Source organism: Polypterus senegalus, chromosome 12 (assembly GCF_016835505.1).
Source record: "Polypterus senegalus isolate Bchr_013 chromosome 12, ASM1683550v1, whole genome shotgun sequence".
Taxonomy (NCBI): domain Eukaryota; kingdom Metazoa; phylum Chordata; class Cladistia; order Polypteriformes; family Polypteridae; genus Polypterus; species Polypterus senegalus.
The window spans coordinates 110,280,125-110,297,755 of NC_053165.1; the positions used below are offsets into that span (position 1 = coordinate 110,280,125).

General features: G+C 39.0%; 1 protein-coding gene across 3 annotated transcripts in view; it reads left to right on the forward strand.

The window, feature by feature from the left end:
• The window catches only part of cadm4 (cell adhesion molecule 4), a 734,387-nt gene that overhangs the window by 471,163 nt on the left and 245,593 nt on the right, over positions 1-17,631 (forward strand). For all 3 annotated transcript variants that reach the window (XM_039773253.1, XM_039773252.1, XM_039773254.1), the window contains exon 3: positions 17,451-17,603. In XM_039773253.1, the coding sequence (XP_039629187.1) occupies positions 17,451-17,603 (153 nt within the window). The remainder of the gene's footprint in view (positions 1-17,450; positions 17,604-17,631) is intronic.

Below are 17,631 nucleotides of genomic sequence, written 5' to 3' on the forward strand. Positions count from 1 at the left end.
TAGGTGTATGAAGATAGCGAGGGGGATACGGTGTCATGTCAGATCCATTTAATAAGTGCGAGTCAACTTAGTGCATCACAAGATAAGCACAACTCTTCCCAAGCACGCACAGTTCGCTCTTTTGGTTTGGGCTCTCTGCCCATAAGAAATAATCATAGGAGAAAATGACAGGTGTTGGTGGAAGTGGTAAGTTTTTATTATCATAAAAAGAGCACATCCTGATATAAAATGTACAAAGATACTGTACAATTCAAAAGGAATACTCTTTAATATATAACAATGCATTTGAAATGGATTTAATAAAAGAGATTTATATAACTAAGTCACACAATCAATTTAAAATGAATCCATCTGTGAATATATGCTCAATCAAGGATGAAAAAGTATTTTCAAGTAAGAAGGTCTTTTTACACCTCATATGAGTAGTCTAAGTGTCTCTTTTTCTAAGACATAAATGCTGCATATTATTATGACAGCACCACATAAAAGGCACAGAACCAGAACCTGAAATAAGCACTGAGAATTATTATTATTATTATTATTTTTATAATATAATAATATTATATCAAAATCAAAAATTATCATAGTTTGGAGCCATAGTAGTATGGTGGTGCAACTTCGTGAATGCAGTCAGTGCTGGTTGAGGCTCTTTTTGGAGCCCTTGGTGGGCTAGACGGACGTTGACTCTCGTAGCGGGTGGTTGGTATTATTAGACTTCGATGACCTGTGTATCCACCTTGGTGTCCGGACTGTGTGCCCCTTTGTGTATATACCACAGACTTCAATGAGCCCACGGCCCCTGATGTTCGGAGCGTACATATCTTTACTTTCATTAACACCACCCAGTAGGTAAGAGCGCCCATTCAGCACCATCATTGTTCAACGACTGCTTCCCCCTCAGTGCCCAGAGGGCCAAATTTATCATTTAACAGATACTCTGGTTACGGCATCCTGGGTTTGAATCCTGCATTGTTGTTCATGTGGATTTTCTGTGCTTTCTCCCTATCTCCACTAGATCTTCTGGTTTCCTCCCAGTCTCCGCATTCTCAAAGACACATAGGTTGGATTCACTTGCAACAATAAATAGGCCCCAGTGTGAGTATGTGCGAACGTCAGACCCCCAGCACGTTTCAAACCCTGTGGCATCTTGTAGTTCATGACTGATGGCCCCACAGGGAGAGAAGGAGGGACATTGACACTCCATTCACAGTTCTTTATAATGCAAACAAGAATGAACTTTATTAAATAAGGTGCTTTAAATGTCAAAGGACTCCCTTTTTCTTGCACTACTTAATATACCCAGTCGACTTTAGTGTAGACTTGCAAAAAGAAAATAAAGACAATTCAAAACTCTTTGAAAACTCTAAAACTCTTCTTTTAGTAAAAAGAAAACTATAATAATAAATCTTCTCACCACTTCCACCTGAGCTTCTGGAAAGGCATCTAGTTATACCAGGCCACACATGGTGACTGAAATAATTAAATTTAGAGTAGCCAGTTAACTTAAGCTTGCAGCACATTACAAACTTTTACTTGGAAGAGATGTGTCACAAAAAGACTCCAAACAGTCAAAAAGGTTTGGGGCAGCCACCCATATATTATGATCCTGGCTGCAAAATGTTGAAAATGATTGAGTAGTTTAGATAAGATGGCTGATGGAGGAAATGATGTCATCAATGCCGGAAGTGACATCATCAGAGGCACCAGAGCCAGAAGTAACATCATCAGAGGTGCTGGGAACTTTGCAGGAAGTCCCAGGAATGGTCTGCAAGGAACTGAGAGAGCCAGTCAGCACACTCCGCCACCCCCTGGTCTGATGTAGTATTACACTTACTCTTTAGCTGCCTCCTAACCAGACGTGTGTGACAGATGCAGTTGCTGGATCTCATCACCTTGAGGATACCGGATGACATGACTAGAATTCACAGTGGGATGACAAATTCCATGACAATGTTTCAAATTTCCAAAATATCCCAGGCTTTCCACATGCTGAGGGCCAATTAACATTCTGTCTCCCTGTGACAGTGCTGCTGTGAATGAGTGTTTCCCAAGTATGACAAGCTCAACTGCAATATCAGCCCTATTTTCTACCTTTTTCCATTCTGTCGTGGTATGACAAACAAGAGACATCAGACAGACGAGCCTCTGTTCTGTTTTCTTGTGCAAACCCACTACATTCCATATTCCACATATCCGCATTACATGCCGTTGAGACCACCAGGGGGTGTAGCAGCACCCCAAACCCCCAAGACACAACTACAAAACACAGTCCTGGGTTCAGATATGAGGGGTTTATTTGACACAGTACCTCCACAGGATTCCAATGTCCTTCTTTTCAGGCTTCACAACAAAGTAAGTTTTTACTTTCCCTTCCACATCTCCCACGTAGTCTCATCCCCCTTCCTGAGAGTTTCAGTTTCTTTTGTGCAAGACCTGCGAGTGTTTCTGGTTCCACAGCACTGCACACTGGAAGCACTTCCAGGTCAGGGAGGAGGCTTTTAAAGAGGGTATAGAAGTCCCTTGCATCTTCCCCTGGCGGTATCCAAGAAACCCAACATGGTTGTCCCTTGGAATTGCAATTCCCAGCCTGCCCTGGGGGTATCTGTATCAGCGTTCCTCTGCCACAGTGTGTGCGGGGACCCTATGAAGAAGACACCCTTTGTCCTTCTGCGCAGGCCTCCCTTCTGGGTAAGGCACTCATGCCCATTCTTGGTCCATCTCTGTCCTTCCATCGTGGTCTTCCGTACTGGCAAGGAATTGGCTGTTGACCTGCTCTGTATGCCAGTCTATCCAGCATGGCACTCACACCATTTTATGCCTATGACTTATAATAAGATCAAACCTGTCTGATTTAGTAAGTCGCAGACTAGTTACCTGGGGTGTTAAGCTACACAAGTGCTGGTCTTGACAGTGCACCCCAATTACTTCTAACTCACTAAGATTACAGTTTGCGACTGGAAATCAGTGGAAAAATGGTGCTATGGGAGGGAACATTAAACTGGATGGAGAAACCATAGAGAAAAAAAAAACATTTGCAAATAGAGAGAACATTAAAGACAGATATTTGAATTCATGGCTACTGAGGTGTTAGTCAACAGCACCAGTCACTGCACCACCCTAATGGGCTTTAATTCCTGTTTTACTTATATTCTGCCTTTTTAAATTTCTATCTTCTCTGGTGGATCTTCGACACCATCACAGTTCTCATGACAGGATACAGTGCTCGACCAATCACCAGTATATGCCAGGCACATATGTGCGCAGCAATTTATGTTATAAATGACAGCTACCTAGAGGGTCTCCATGACAGGGTACCTTCTTTCTGCTTCCCATCTATCCACACATTTATCTGTCCGTCCATTTTGTCAGTCCATTAAAGGGTCATGGGAAACTAGAGACCATCTTAAAAGCATCAGTCTCAAGGCAGGAACCAACCCTGAATGTAATGTTAATCCATCCGTTCTACCAAATCATAAAGTCGTGCATGCCTTGACAATGTGGCAGGGAAGTCAAGTGCCAAGGGAAAAGCAACATGGGTGTAAGTCTTCTTGACTTAACAAGAGGAACTGTGAATTAGCTTCACTGCCCACTGTGCCACCATGCTGCTCAGATAACAATTATAGTCACAGTCAAAGCAGGATATATTGTTACTCTGGAGACTGAAAATAAAGTGAATTATTTACGAATGGCAGCCATATAAGATAACCAGAACAACTCTTATTTATTTTTTTCTTTCCATTTTCAAGTACTACTGTACATCCGTAAGCCTTTGTGAAAACAAAAGTGAAATTGGATTTTTCCTGCTGAGCAAAACTTGTCAGTGACCTGACAAAATAACCAAGGCTACTATGTCAGCCTGAGTGTTAAGCAAAGGGATTGTGTCCAGCAAAAGCCAGGAGAGAGCTGTAAGCGTGTGAGGTTTTAATGATACACTAAAAACAGCAAACGGAGGAGTGTGACTGGGAACTTTTGTGGGTCCGTCAAGTACCATATTGTTTACTATGCCAGGGCCTGCTCTAAGATTCCACCATACATTCACAATGTCACAATTCTCCTTTCCTCCCTGCAGAGTCGATGAGTGAGCAACCTGGTGAGCAAAAGGAGACTTCCTCCAATCCAGAATGCAACTATTGCTGTGCTGATGTCTTACAAGTTGTAATGGGCGGCCAAAGCCCCATGAACCTTTTGAGGCTCCTTCTTGATTGTTCTGGAAAAAGATCTGAAGCTTCAAAAATAAGAAATCATAGCAGCCATCAGGGCACCACATACAAGCCCTTGTTGATCTAATTGTTCCAATCGGACAAGTGCACTAAAAGCCAAAGAACGTTCTGTGTGCTCATTTTAATTTCATTATAATCATGCTGTCATTAAAATGCTGCAATAAATGATCATTAGTATGGGCAACGATTTTCTACTATACATTAATCTTTAAATGCGTTGTCCTGAAAATGTAGTTTATTGCCATTACAACAACCATTATGAATATTGTAGCAACCCACCCATATTCAACCCGCGCTAAATGCCAATGGATTCTCACTCTTTTAGGTGGTTTGCTGTCCTTAAAAGAACTGCACTTGCTGGAAGTCCTATACAACTTTGGCAGGCTTGCCATTTTTTAGGCTCATCTGCAAATGGCTCCGAAGCTGCTTTATTTGCATGTTTAGATACCAGCTCAAAGTGGTGGTGACTCATTCCCCAGGTTGATGTGGCTTGTCAGTGCCATTACAATAGCATTATAAACAACAAGCATTCATTGGCACTCAGAGCTGGCAAATACTAGTACAATGCCACATTGCATTGTAAATCAACACTAATTTATGATTATGTGACAACTTTTTCACATCAGACAGTTTTTGTGGAGAGAGCAATGTGAAAGATGAATATTTTTCTGTCTGTGTTTGGTGAATAATAATATTAAGGGGCAGAGAGAATCATAGGAGGGTTTAGGGGATGTGCTTATGGAACTGGGCACATATGTGGGCATTTACAGAATGTGTCTACAGTGGCCTGCAGTATTAACGACACATTAGAAGTTCCAGGGAAGATGCTTTATAGGGCATTGTGGTTTAGTGGTTAAGGCTGTGGCCCTCAAACCCTGAGGTTGTGGGTTCAGATCCTGCTAGTAACACTGTGTGACCCTAAGCAAGTCACTTGACCTGCCTGTGCACCAAGTGGGAAACCAAAAGAAATGTAGTTGTATCATAAATATTTTGGATCCTTTCTCTTGGGTGGGGGTTCAATTTTGCTTTGATTTATTACATTTGACTTGACTGTAGATAGATAGATAGATAGATACTTTATTAATCCCAAGGGGAAATTCACATGGAATGTTATCTGTTTCTAGTTAAAATCAATACAAATGTACATAAAAAAAAAACTCCAAGACAGAAGAATAGTATAGCAGTTAGTGTCTGATAACAAGTTTCATCACTTCTGGATTGCATATTTAATTCATTATCTTCATATCCCCTTTTATAGTTTGTGGGAGAGCGCAAAGCTTCAGAGTAGTCATGCCACTATCCTGATGTTTTCATGGCAATCAAAACTTCGGATGCCATCGATCATGTGGTAATGAAGCTTTGACATAAGTTTCAAAGCCTCAGTGTCAAATACCCCATCCCTAGTTAGAAGTACCATAAGAGGGAGCTCTCAGCTATAGTTTCTTCCTTACCATTCATGTTTTTCAAGACTGAAGACCGTTATTTTAGTCCTTATTAGCACAAAGCTTTTGGAGGAGTCCAACCGCTTTCCCAGTGCTTCAGTGATGTTCAAAGCTTCGGATGCCATCACTCACATGGTAATGAAGCCAGGAAACAAGCTTCAAAGCCTCAGTGTCAAATGTTGCATCCTTACTTAGAAGAACCATAGAGGAGAGCTCTGAGCTATAAAACATCCAGACCCTGTCAAAATCTGCCTAGCACTTTGGGGGATACTGATTCTTCCTTATCATTTATATTTTACAAGACAGAATCCCGTTATATTAACCCTTATTAGTGCTTTGGAAAAGGCTGGTTGTAGTCTATAAATGTTTCTATAGTTCATTTGTGAAATGTCAGCATGATTCACATGTATTAAATTAATTGTCCGTTCTGTTTGCTGTTGAGTATGCTGTTGTGGCACCATAACAAACGGACACTGCCTGGCATATGGCATGATGTTTCCTGGTAGTTGGGACCCAGTGGCGACTGTTAGAGCATATTATCATGATCCATTCCACCATGATTTTGTACTGTTATGTTTAAGCTGAGTTTTTATTCTGGTTAATTTTTAATTGTGCATTTAACAGCATGATTGTGGTGCAATTAGGAGTTTGGTACCGTGCAGAATTGTCTTGTTTTGATTTAATTTTGACTTAAAAAATAATCTGTTTACCATGAGTTTTATTTAGCATTTAGGATTTTAATGCATGGTTTAATCTTCACATTTCTAACTCTTTATTGATTTATCAACAACATGTTCATCTTCCCAGTCTCTGAACCTCTTAAAAATCTTTACTGTCACTTTGCATGAATACATTGTGGTCACCCGAGCGAAGGAGAGTCAACAAGACAGGAATATTTTGAGGTGCCAACACAACCGACTCCATTTAGTGATGAGGTCCAACAGAAATAATGCTCGATGGCCTGAGAAAAAAACAACAAACGTAAATGCCATGTAGTGGAGTGACTGTCTGCTCTGTCAGGTCATCTCCTCGATAATGACACCTCCTTCCGGGTAGACATCCTTTTGAAGCCTCTGGACCAGAAGGGGCACGGCAGTTTCATGAAACTGCAGAGGAAGAAAATGATAAGACCATTAGTGGCAGCACCCCCTGTCAGTGTGGGGTGGTATCACATACCTGGGAAGAGATGGTGATCCTTATATGTGCATGCGTGACAACATGTACGTTATTGTGTACCAAAACAGTTTATATTAAAGAATGCATGGATATGGGCTAGGCAACTTGTTAGCCTCGATCACTTGAGCTAAGACTCCAAAGGACTCCAGACTACCAGAGCTTTAGTCACTCTTGGAACTAGACATTTAATTGTTTTCCATGTATCCCATTACCAATTCACCATTTATTTTGTAAGCCTGATGTGTGCTAAGTTCATTTTTTTTCTTGGAAAATTAAATATACATATAGTGGGTTTTAGATTAAACCAGTCCACTGTGAAAAAGGACACCCACCATAGTCATGAACCTGTCTAGTGACCTGAGCTAAAGGATTTCTCCTGTGACTTGGCTGTTTCTCCACACTCCATGCAGCATGTGGACCAGAGTTCCAATTCCATAAACCTGGTGGGACTGTTGCATAATGGAAAGTGGGCATGAGAGGCACCTCACTGCAGAGGGTGAAGTTCTGCTAGTGGAAGTTAGTTGTAGAGCGATTCAAATGGAATTAACCCACTATGAAGAATAGACACCCACATAGTGAGAATTCCCAACTTGTCTCTTGATCGGACGAAGGTCTCCTTTGGCTTGGCTGGCTATGGTGATTACACTCCACCTGGAACACAGATGTAAGTTCTTGTCTCATCAGTCCAGTGGATTGATGCAAATGTGATTACATCTAGATGCTCACATGTATTCATTTATAAAAATATTCTTATGACTATATGTACAGACATTTTGCATTTTGCTACTGAATTTTTCTAGTATCTTCTGAGATGAAGCAATGTAGGAATAAATTGAATTGAATAGAATGTCATCAGACTCCCTACAAGTGGCTCATAGCCCCCCGAGCTCTTTTATACTACATGACATTTATAGTGAGGACCGTCACACAACAATTCACTTCATGGTATAAGGTGAATCAGAAATGCTATCACCATAAATAAAAGGAGACATTTGTATTTAAGTAAATAGCAAAGGACTTCAAGAAAGACAGCAGAAGAAAATGAGAAAATGAAGATTCTCATATGGGAGTTAAATGCAGCAGAAAAAAATCATACTTTAATGTTGGACAGAAAGAGAGCACCACAAAGCTTAATGCGGACTCACTATTAATGGCACAGCAGTTTTTGGATGGAGAAGAGGCTCGCCACAGAAGGTCTTTGGTGTTGCATACAGCCCATAGGCTTTGCAGGCAAGACTAAATATTGTTTTTAAGCTTTTGAGATTTTGGTTCAGTATTAGATGCTTTATGTTGAATGGGACTTCTATAGTTGTGGTGATAATATTACTGCCGCTGTTGTGTAGTATATTATTTTGGAGGGGCACACACCCCATAAATACTAGCCCGTTTTATCTTACACCCCAAGACTAGCCCAGATACGGGTCATACATAAAGTATTCACCCTCTTGGAAGTTTTTAAATTTTATTGCTATACAACATTGAACCCCAGTGAATTTAATTTGGATTTTCTTGACGCTGATCAGCAGAAAAAGAGTCTTTTATGTCAAAATGGACACAAATTTCCGCAAACTAGTTAAAATTAATTACAAATACAAAGCACAAAATAATCAATCACATAAGTGTTCACCACATTAACACCTGAATCATTACTGGTGCTGCTAATTCATTTTAGAAGTCCCAGCATCAGCCTATTGGAGATCACCAATTTGGGGTTTCAGTTGATTGTAGTATAAATGCCCCCATATACGGAAGGGCCAACTTCTGGGGAGTCGGTGTGGTGGTCTAGTGAAGACAAAAGAACACCCCATGGAAAGCACAAGTTAAAGGATGGAGACATGATAATATCTAAATCACTGAATATCCATTGAAGTCCAGTTCAATCAATCATTGAGATCTCTGAAGGAGTTACAAGATACAATGGATAGGGGGAATGATACAGTGTACCAAATACTAAATAACAGTGGAGAGTCTATGCAGACAACTGTTGCTTTAACAGTCTCAGCATTATGGAAGAGTAGGAAAAGGAAAGCCGCTGTTAAAAAAATGCCACAGTAGACACATGGAATACTTTAAAGTTAGCTAGAAGATGGTTCTATGGTTTGTTGAGACAGAAATTTAGTTTGTTGTCCATCAGACTAAACAGCATGTTTACCATAAGCCACACACTGCACCTGTTCAAAAAATCGGGAGTGGTCTCCCATCGACTTTCTCATATACTCAGATATGGGGATAGATAGTTGAGGATTAAACTGGAAGACAATGAATATATTTTTATTAAAGAACCATCAAGAACAAATCAAATTAATAATATATTGAACAATTATTATAAAAGTAAAGTTGAATAAATCAGACTCTGCAGCTGCATGAATATAAGGTAAAGTACCACTTGCGGTTAATGGAAACAGCCCAAAAGTTGATAGAAATCTATGTTTTGTACCTAATACTTGTATGCAAAATTTGGTTGACCTAAGTGAAAACGTACTCAAGTTATCATGTTTACATGCACACACACACACACACACATAGACAGACATAATTCCAAAAATGGTATATTTGGACTCAGGGAGGTCTAAAATGTCTAAATTCATCAATATCTTGACATCAAATTTTTGGACGATTACAATACTTTCTCCATGCTTCATATACAAGAAAGTAAAATGTGTCATCCCTACCATGGAGCATGGTGGTGGCAGCATCTTGCTGTGAGAATGCTCCTCTGAAGCTGGCCCTGGAGACCTTGTGAGGGTGGAGGGTAAAATGATTGCATCAAAACAGCTTTGATTTTGTCTCAAATTGTAGGGGGAGGCTTGTGCGCTTCTCAAAACCCATCTTGAAGTGTAATGCATATAATGCAGCTATGAGGATCAAGGAACATGACAAACAGAAGAGAGACTTGTCTGTTTGTTGTTTTGTGTTGTACATACCACCACAAAATGGTCATCATATCTATTGAAGTGAAAGAATTAAATAGAACCAGGAAATAAGGTAGGAATTATGAGACTTGAATGACTGTTTCTAGGGTAATGATCATGAGGATACAGAGGAGCGATTACTCGTGCCAGAATGTGACCTCAACAATCGTAAGCTAACTTGTGCAAGAATCAAAACCAGAATGTTAAGTAAACCGATAATTAGTCTCTAAATAACGATTTAATTACCAACGCATTTTCTGACATCATGCAGATGCGACTTCCTGTCAGCTCCCCTGGCAACTCGACAGAGCGTCCTGACAACCAACACTCAAAATGGAGGCGACTGTCATGTATAGGCCAGGGTTCTTCCGCTGGCTGAGGTTCAAACTCGTGTTTTATGTCTCAATTTTGTTAATTGTTGATTTATGTTGTTTACACGCATGATACTTTATTTTTGGTTCTGTCTATGTATGTTCCATGTGTTTTGTGGTTGCCCCCCCCAAGAGGTGGAGCCACCTGCCAGTCACCACCAGAAACTGCCCTCTGCACTATATATCCAGAGCGTCTTACCCAATTCCTGGCACATCATTTCGAACAGGTCTGGGAGTGATGAATTTTCTTGTGCCTTTTCCTGTGCTTTTGTGAATTTCTAAATATTCAACATGTTTGCTCAGTTTTTGAACTTGCACTGCATTGTAGTATTGGGAGGACCTTGTGCATCTGGAATGCCCTTGCGTTCTCAGGACACTTCCATTTTGCCTTTTTGCACCATAGAGCTTCGTAGTGATTGAAATACTTTGTGTGAAGAGCAAATCCTTTACTTTATAAAGATTCAGTGCTTGCCCTTATTAATAGATGAGGTTTGAAGGTTATATCCCCTTCTAGAGGGCATTTTTGGTAGTGCCACACACTTTGGGATGAATGTGTTTTGGGACTCTGATTAATGCTAATAAATTGTCAATTATAAATGTGTTGCATAAGGTATTACTTCAAAAAAGTTACTTAAATGAATTCCTTAAACCATAGAACACGTAAAAAAAAATTTTTTGACCTAGAAGCAAATTTAGTCAATGAAGCAGATACATGACACCTGTACACCTTTACACATTATTGGCTATCAGAACTTGGGCCAATACTGTGGAAATGTGAAGCAGTGCTGGAAAGTCGTTATGCAGTCATCTGATTCATCATTCCCTGTGATAAATAGTCATGGAATCTAATCTAACAGCTTCAGTCATCAAACTTGACATCCCCTCTGACTAGAAATCTATTCACACAGTGTTGTTCTGGATTTTGGTGATAGTGACGAGTGTGAAAGTGGATATCACGCAACAGTGACGATCACTGATAAGAGAAGTGTTCACCTTATGGGCGAGTGGCATTAGACTGGCCTTGTTTCCAGTTCATGTTTGTTGCTTTGAAGGTGTTTCTCATGGCTGATAAACATTGGAAAAGTGAAGCAGCAAGTGGGATATGGTGGCATTGTTTGTACTGTTCAAATCTGAACAGTTTTTCAGTATGTGACTCAATTATTTGTTCTAGTTACTGATATACTCAGAAAATGACTTCAAAAGCAGGCCACTTCTAGATGTTTCCTTTTATATTAACTCCTTTCACCCTTGAAATATTGTGTACTAGAGTTTCAGGCCTTTTGCAGGATGGCACTGTAGCAAACTGCTTTACAGCACACAATTACATACTGTAAATGTACTTGATGTGCTTGATGAAATATGAGAGTGCTGCACATACAGCGTCTGAAGTACACATGTGCCATGAAAACTGGCTGTTGTACATAATGCTGGTCAGATACACAGGGTGGAGCAGCTTTTCTTTGTGGACGGTATATCCATTCGTGCCCTTCATCTACTTAATATGTGTATATCCTAAATGACAGCACATTTATTGAGCAAGATTTCAGTGTTCAATCAGCACTGGAGCACTAATGGGACCCCTGATTACTACAAGGAATTTCACATATTGATTACATTTCCTTAACAGTTCCCTTAAGCAGAAAGAGAAAGAAACAAAATTTAAAAAGTATTGTTAGCTGAAGAAAGTTTTTGTGTCCACTTGAAGACACTGAGCAATACACATGCTGCTACCATTTCTAAATGTTTTTCTTCTATGAGGGACAAAGAAGGCTACTCAGTGAGAGTGTCTGTATTATGTCTACATTCGTAACATTACATTACATAACATAGAAGAGGTAATATAACATAACATAATATAACAACATAGAAGAGGTAACATAACATAACATAAAAGAGGTAATATAACATATGTCAGGGATGCCAGGGGCAACGACCCGGCCGGGATGCTGTGAGGGACCGGATGTGGGTCTACGCCCACCCTGGATCATGTGTGGGCCGCCTTCCTGGTTGCTTTGTGGGCCACGGGTTGAGGGCATGGAAGCCCCACCCTGTAGGGGCCCGTGGTAACCGCCAGGAAGCGCCCCAATGCCTTGGGGACCTGTTACCTCAGCACTTCCGCCACACCAGGAAGTGCTGGGGGGAAGAATTAAAAGGGCGCCCGGAGTGCTGCCGGGAGAACAGCTGGGGCGTGACCAATGAAGGAGTGTCAGGAATCACCTGGAGCTCGTCTGGGAGAGGATAAAAGGGACCGTCTCCCTTCATTCAGGGCTGGAGTTGGGTGGAAGAAGGACAAGGCACGAGAGGAGTGTGGAGGCGGCCCGAAGAAAAGGCATTTGTGTGGCCAGGACACTGTATTGGGGTTTGTGAGTGTGCACTGGACTTTATATTTGTAAATATTGTATATATAATAAACGTGTGGTGGTGACAAACAACATGTCCGCCTGTCTGTGTCCGGGTCGGCTCCACACATAATATAACATAACATAGAAGAGGTAACATAACATAACATAAAAGAGGTAACATAACATAATATAACATAACATAACAACATAACATAATATGGAAGAGGTAAAATAATATAACAAAACATAGAAGAGGTAATATAACATAACATAGAAAAGGTAATATAACATAAAATAACATAGAAGAGGTAATCTATACTAATAAAAGGCAAAGCCCTCACTCACTCACTGACTCACTGACTCACTGACTCACTCACTCACTCACTCACTCACTGACTCATCACTAATTCTCCAACTTCCCGTGTAGGTAGAAGGCTGAAATTTGGCAGGCTCATTCCTTACAGCTTACTTATAAAAGTCAGGCAGGTTTCATTTCGAAATTCTACGCGTAAGGGTCATAACTGGAACCTATTTTTCTCTATATACTGTAATGGACTTCAGCTGGATGGCCGTGGGGGGCGGAGTTGCATGTCAAATCATCACGCCTCTCACGTAATCACGTGAAATAACTCTGAACGCAGTACGTAGAAAACAAGGAAGACCTCCAAAGAGCGCTGAACAAAAAACGCCATTTCAGAATTGAGAAGGCAGCAAAAGATTATGAAGCGAGTGATGCATACAAGCATATTAATACGTGCAGCTACTGCGTAAACAAAGCACGGTGTGAACCGTAAGTTTAAATTAAGTTTATAGACACACTCCCGCTGCCGTTTGTCATGCCTACGACGAATATGGTATTCGCGAGATACAAGTTTAATGAGAAGACACAAGGTATAAAAGAGACTTTGGATCACTTTTTAATGGAGTTAAAATTGCTGTAGCAAGAAACTTTTAAGTGCCGGGTCTTAGCTAACATTAAATAAACCCATTGACATCGCGAGATCGCACAAGCACAGCTGAGAAGCTTCGATGCATGTACTCCGAGCGGCTCATGTCAACTGACTTTGCAGGAATGGAAAAGATTAAATTAAGTTCATACACACGCTACCGCTAAATGTTCGCAGGCAATTTCCACAACTTAATACCGGGAATGCCTGTTGAACATCTTACATTCACAAGAACCGATTTGGGTGGTGAACACTTCGATGAATGAAACCTGTTATCTTTACAACGGCTGACAAACACGGAATATAACTTGAACACAACACATCCTCCAAATATGAACCTGATTGAAAGAAATAATGATAATCAAATCCTTGATGACAGCAACACTCATAACGGTCACAAAACTATTACTGTACATTGACAATCATGTTACGTTATTTTTAAAATGTTTCCTTTTCTTAGCACAAACACAGTTGAGAAGCTTCGATGCATGTACTCCATAACGCGTTAAAAAAATAACGCATTTAATCACACTTTGCATTCCAAGCAAAGGGGAACATTTTTCAATGCATGATTTTCTGGTACATCGATTACACTGATGCACACATCAGAGCTACAAAAATGTAAAAGTCGGAAGAAAGCGCATTGCTAGGACTGATCAGAGGAAAATTTTATTTCAAAAGACTACCTGACGGAAGCCTTGATAAAAGCGTGGTTTTGTGCAAACTGTGCAAAAATTAGTTTGCATACCACCGACGCACTTCAACCTTACGGTACCATCTAAATGCAAAACATGTTACAGCGAGCACAGAAACTGCACTAGCAGTTTGAGTACCAACAAAAGGTGTCAGCAGCCCAAACCTCATGAAATGTCTGGCTTCAGGACCAAAATTATAAGTCAACATCGGTCATACTTACAAATTCTCTTGCAAAATGTATTGCTTTGGACTTTAGACCACTAACAGTGATGGAAGATAGGGGGTTAGAAAACGTGCTACGGTTAGCGTCAGGAGATCCAACTTTCCATCTGCCGTGCCGAAAGACTATTTCAAGTAAAATTCAACAGCTTTATGACACTGAAAAGCAAGCAAAATTCGATGCATTACAGAAAGCGGACTTTGTGGCTCTTACTGGGGATCATTGGACTTCCGTGACCGTTAGTAATTCTAAATACATCTAATTACAAAATGTTCAATGATCACACTGTTTTAGCCTAATGTACAAAATAATTTTGGCTAAGGTTACTCAGAGTTTAAAGATTAAGTTGGTCAAATTACCTTTTATGTTTCTGCCTTATTTTTTTAAGAAGAAAAACTGCACTTTATGTTGAAATTTTGATTATTATTATTTAAAGACAATACCATTCTGAAAATGTACTTAAAGTACTTAAAATACCACTTTATTTTTAAGTCTGCCCAATTTTAGCCAGGGATGATATTTTTGTTTCTGTTTTGAATTGAAATACAGTTTAAATACATTTTTTTTTCAGAAATTAAAAGAGCTTGAGTTTACAATATTCATGTCCATGTCTATTATTTGATTCTGTCGCCCACTAAAACCCTTTTAAATTAAAAAACCATTTGCGATTTGGGGCAAATTTTCATGTACAATTACATACAATTAATCAAGATTAATTAATTACACAGCCTCTAATTAATTAGATTAATTTTTTTAATCAAGTCCCACCCCTAATATATATATATATATATATATATATATATATATATATATATATATATATATATATAGTATGTAGATATATATATGCATATATATGTATATATATGTGTGTGTGTGTGTATATATGTGTATATATATATATGTATACAGTATATATTTGTATATGTGTATATATATATATATATGTATATGTATATATGTGTGTATATATATGTTTATATGTGAGTGTGTGTGTGTGTATATATATATATATGCCTGTAACACTCATGACAATGACAACACAATTATATTGTCAATCATGTTACGTTATTATATTATAATGTTTCCTTTTCTTTTTCATTACTTCTTTAACACACTACTTCTCCGCTGCGAAGCGCGGGTATTTTGCTAGTATAACATAATATAACAAAACATAGAATAGGTAACATAACATAATATATAACATAACATAACATAAAAGAAGTAATATAACATAATATAACACAACATAACAGAAGAGGTAACATAACATACTACAGTATAACATAACAACATAACATAATATGGAAGAGGTAAAATAACATAACATAGAAGAGGTAATATAACATAACAAATCATATAGGTCATGACATAATATAACATATAAGATATAACATATAAGAAGTAATATAACATAACATGTAAGTTGGAACATAATATATAAGAGATAATATAACATGGCATAATATAGCATAACAAATCATATAAGACATTAGATAACATAACATATAAGAAATAGCATAATATATAAGAATATGTGAGAGAGAATATAATATAACAACATAATATAACATAACAGAAGTGGCAATATAACATAACAAATCATATAAGGCGTAAGATAATATAATATATAAGAAGTAATATAACATAACATGTAAGATGGAACATAATATATAAGTGATAATATAACATGACATAATGTAGCATAACATAACAAATCATATAAGACATTAGATAGCATAACATATAAGGAATAGCATGATATATAAGAATATATGAGAGGGAGTATAATATAAATATAAGATGTTACATAATATAACACATAAGACGTAACCTAACATACAAGAGGTAATTTAACATCACAAAGAAGACGTTTCATAACATAATCTAACATACAAGCTGTAACATAACATTCTCAGGTCACTTCATCCAGTCCCTTTCGTAAAATGTCTTCATTATGAAGTCCACAGACTTTGCAGAATACTCCAGCTGAAAGTGGTTGCACTCTGATACTTCCCAGATGGCAGCCATGCTGCCCTCTCACACCCAGACGGTCTGTTGTTCCTGTGTGGTGTGTTTTTTTTTTGGGTGGGCAGGGTGTGAAATGTCTTTTTCCTTGGAAGCCAATTGCCTCATATGCTGTGTGGGCTGTGATTTTAAGGAACAGACTCCCAAGCCGATGTTTGAGTTGAGCTGTGGGCTGCGCCTGGCCTCTTGGTGATAAGCAACTCTTTAGAGAATATGCCATGTGCTACATGTGCTTCTTTCTTTTTTTCTGGATAAAGAAAATAGAAGCATCTATGTGTCTTGTCAGAAAATGGGTTTATGAATTTAGCTCACAAATTTGCACAAGTCAAGACTTGCACAGGATGTTCTGTCAGTCAGTAGGCAGCAGAAGAAAAAATGGTACCTATCCATGAAAGGGATGATCTTTGGTCCATGAGGACATTTATTTCAGAGTAAACCCTTCTACTGAATGGAGAATCTGCTCATGAATATACAGTATTATGATTAAGTGGGACTTGTTTTGAATTTTAGAGGCACTGTTGACAGAACAGCTAGATGGTGGCAACACCGTTTTACACTTGCAGGGTACCAGGCTATGGATGTGTGCAATGCATGTGGAGGATCAGAGGCCCTCCAGATGCTCTCCTCAGTAAAAGACCTAATGTAAGTAGGTGATAAGGAGGCAAGTACAGTATTCATTGCTGGGTTCCAGAACAAACATTCTTCACTTTAGTGCATATAACATGGCACTTTTGTTGTTCCTTTGTAAAAATGACAATGACAATAAAGATCTATCTATCTAACCTACTGTAGGTTCTGAAAATAAGGTTTCTCTGGTTGCTAAGGGAATTTCATAATCATGATTTATTTAATACAAAGACTGTCCATTTGTTTTATAATGACATGAACCACATATTGATTTCTTTAACTGGATGATTAATACACACAAGCTCAGTGTGGATGGAAATTGGAAAATGTATGGACATATTTGAATGTCATTTAGAAGAGGTGAAATTGGTTGATGTCAAACAAGCCATCTTATATCTGTTAGGCTCTCATAAACAGTTGAGGGTTTCCAGCTTGGCTTAATGCTTGTCTATGTGTACTTCTATTGCAGCTCTCAAAGATGAGCGGTTTCAGATGGTCCTCTTCAGTCCACGTTTAGTCAAGATTGCCCTGTCCAATGTAAATGTCAAGGATGAGGGGGGCTACTTCTGCCAGCTCTACACTGATGATACACATCACCAAGTTGCAACGCTCACTGTGCAAGGTAGGAGGCACTGCTAAGGTGGTGGTGG